Source organism: Apis dorsata, unplaced genomic scaffold, assembly GCF_000469605.1.
Source record: "Apis dorsata unplaced genomic scaffold, Apis dorsata 1.3 scaffold_74, whole genome shotgun sequence".
Lineage (NCBI taxonomy): Eukaryota > Metazoa > Arthropoda > Insecta > Hymenoptera > Apidae > Apis > Apis dorsata.
Window position 1 is genome coordinate 1,849,064 of NW_006263372.1, and position 3,325 is coordinate 1,852,388.

At 19.5% G+C, this 3,325-nt stretch overlaps 1 protein-coding gene across 1 annotated transcript in view; it reads right to left on the bottom strand.

The window, feature by feature from the left end:
- Positions 1 to 245: 245 nt before the first annotated feature.
- LOC102674290 (lysocardiolipin acyltransferase 1-like) overlaps positions 246 to 3,325 on the bottom strand; it is a 3,323-nt gene continuing 243 nt past the window's right edge. The window contains exons 2-6 of the mRNA XM_006610575.2: positions 3,235 to 3,325; positions 2,777 to 2,956; positions 2,435 to 2,642; positions 775 to 1,341; positions 246 to 699 (exon numbers count right to left, since the gene is read on the bottom strand). Of these exons, the coding sequence (XP_006610638.1) occupies positions 533 to 699; positions 775 to 1,341; positions 2,435 to 2,642; positions 2,777 to 2,944 (1,110 nt within the window). The 5' untranslated portion in view covers positions 2,945 to 2,956; positions 3,235 to 3,325 and the 3' untranslated portion in view covers positions 246 to 532. The remainder of the gene's footprint in view (positions 700 to 774; positions 1,342 to 2,434; positions 2,643 to 2,776; positions 2,957 to 3,234) is intronic.

Below are 3,325 nucleotides of genomic sequence, written 5' to 3' on the forward strand. Positions count from 1 at the left end.
TAGTAATGAAACAATAAATTATATTTATATAATATATAATTAGAATTTTAAAATGTAAATTGTATATTTTATCCAATGATTAATTTATCTAAAAAAGAAATTAATTTTACTAAATATTAAAGCAATATTAAAGTAAATACATCTTATAATTCTATCATTCTTTTTATCTTATTTACTATAGATTTAGATTAGAATTGATATAATTTCAATATATATTTCAGTCAATAAAATTTTTTTTATGTCAATTCATTCAAATTAATTTTATGTTAAATTTATATACTATTTATAAGATAAATGTTCCCATATATATTGTTTTCTAGTTTAAATTGTCATTATGCAACTTAAAGTTTTCATATAAGTTTATAAAAATTATAAATTTTTATTAATCTTTAAAAATTAATTTCAATATATCAAATTTATAAATATATAAATGATATATGAATTGTTATGTATTTGTAATAAAAAATATAGAAATAAACAAACAAAACAATTCATACTGGAATTTACTTACATTAAGCAATTTCATATTTTATTAACTATATTTTTTTGTATGAAAATGCATTTTCCAACGCCAGTACCATCCCATTTCAAGTTGATTAAAACCAGTAGTAAAGAAAGATAAAGCAATAAAGAAAGCTGAATGTATTAAAGTCCATAATTGGAATACTGGTGAAATAATAAGTAAAAGTATGGTACATCCTGAAATTAAAAAAGAAAATAATATTTTTAATTGAAATTTTTAAAAAAGTGAAAATAAATATAATAAAATATTACCTGTTAAAATACTCCAGAAACTAAATGCAATATATAAAGGATGTAATTTTATTAAAGGCCAAATTTTAGCAGAAAAACCTTTTTTTTTATAAAATTGTTTTAAAATTTGTTCTTTGTTAAACCATCTTTCTTGTAACCATTGTCTTAATGTTAAATCATCTGTCGGCATATTCCATGAAGGTATTCGCTCAATATGAAAATGTACTTCATTTGGTAATTTTCCTTTCATTAAATCTAATTCAGATTGTGGAATATAATCAGGATATGCAATTGTTAAATCATAAACAGCATTGAGATACTTTGCTTGCTGAAGATGTCGAACTAAATAACTAAATCCCGTTGTTTTTGGATGCAAAATAAAAGAATATTGCGGTAAAACATGTTGCATGGCATATTTATTAGATTTTTCCTTGCTGCTTTTTGTCAAATCAGTACCTTCAGGAAATATAAGTAATTGAAAACGTCTATCAAGAGCTATTAAATAATCCAAAGTTTGTGACAATCGATTTTGATCTTCTTCCCAGCGACGAGTTATATAAAGGAAACCATTCATTTGCATTATCCATCCTGTTACACAATAATACTTTAAAATTTTTAACATTCATAAAATCAATATTATAAAAGAAAATGTTTTAATTTAAATATATTTTCATATAAAAATTATTATAGTTTATAGTTAATAGTTCAAAAACTATTTAAAACTACACAGAATATTATAATTATATTAATCATTATAATCTTTTCATTAAAAATTTAAATGAAATTTATTCAAATCCATTCATTCATTTTTTATTGAAAATAAAGCTATAAATAGAACAATGCTTTAAATAGAATTTATTTTATTTCAAATAAAATATTTTATTGTAAATACAAAATAGGCTCCAAGATATAAAATTAATCAATATAATCAATATAAAATTTTATTAATAAAATTGTATATCTGATTACAGGAAATTTAAAAGACAATTTGAGATTAATATATTAATATTAAATATAAATTAATACTCAAAAAATGTTAAACAAAAATATGTAAAAAATTTCATTTAAAAAATAGATCAATTTTCAAAAAGATATTTACATAAAATTCACATAATAAAATACTTTTCTTAAAAAAAATATTAATTTTTAAAATAATTTTTAAATTCTCACAATAATTATTGCATAAAAAGATTATAATAGAATATTTTATATGTAATTATTAAAATTATATAATATAGATTGTTAATATATTAAAGAACCATTTTTAAAGAGCTGATTTTAAAGACCAAAATAAATAATTGATATACAAAAATATCAGTTAAAATTTATTTATTAAATTATAAGCAATTGTAGTGTTATAAATAATTGTAAACCATTATTTTAAATGGAAATAAAGTAAAATTATTCTATCTTTTATTTTATTTCATTTTATTTCTATCGCGCTTTGTTCTTGTCTCATCATCGATTAAACTATTTATAATTTAATAATTACATAATTAAATAAATTTCAATTGACATTTTTTTATATCAATACAATATATTTTACACAAATTATTTTATATAAAATATTTATATTTGTTTTTGCTTTTAGAATTGATCTTTCAAATTCGTTATCTTATGAATATATTAACATTATATATATATATAAACATATAAAATATTTCATGTTAATATATTTTACCTGGTCCTGGAATATGTCGTATAGGATCCTTCAAAACAAATTTTAATCTATGAGTTGCTACACTAGGTAAACATGCTTGATACATTGCAGCCCATAAAAAATTCCAATCTACTCGTGTTCTATGATTCATTACAAGAACAGCAGATTCATTTGGAGATATATGATCTCCCGACACAAAAATTTTCACACCAAATACTTTTAAAAGAGCCTAGAATATATAAAGAATGATTTATATGAATAATATATAATTATAATTCATTTATATAATAACTGTATAATTTATATATAAGAAAAATATAATCTTGTAAAAAAAAGAAAAAAAAAGAAATTCGTTTTGCTTACTGTAGAATAAAGCTCCCAACAAGAAAGTAACAGATCACCACATTTTCGAAACTTTGGAGGACTAAAGAATAATAGTGGTAACATAGGGCAAGCAATAAATAAAAAGCCAGCCACTATACTACCATACCATAGTACACAGTACAAAGTACCTCGTAAAAGTCCACGCATTTCAAATTGTATCTTAAATAATTAAAGAAAAATATAATAAAATTATTTGATATATATATATATATATATANAAAAATAATATCATACAATAAAAAAAATAAAAGATAAAAGAAATTTTTGTTAATAATAAAATATTTCTCAATTTATATATATAATAAAATTAAATTTATATTTTTAAATAATAATTAAAAAAATAGAAATAACAAAAACTTAATTGAGATAAATAATATTAGAAATGTCAAAAATTTTAAATATATAATTATATTTTTAAAATAACAAAGCAAACTTACCTTGTCATGTGTATGTTCTGAATCAAATATTTCTTTTTAAGTATTCAATGTTAACTATTTCTTTCTGAAATGTTTTCTTTGGCTTCCCTTC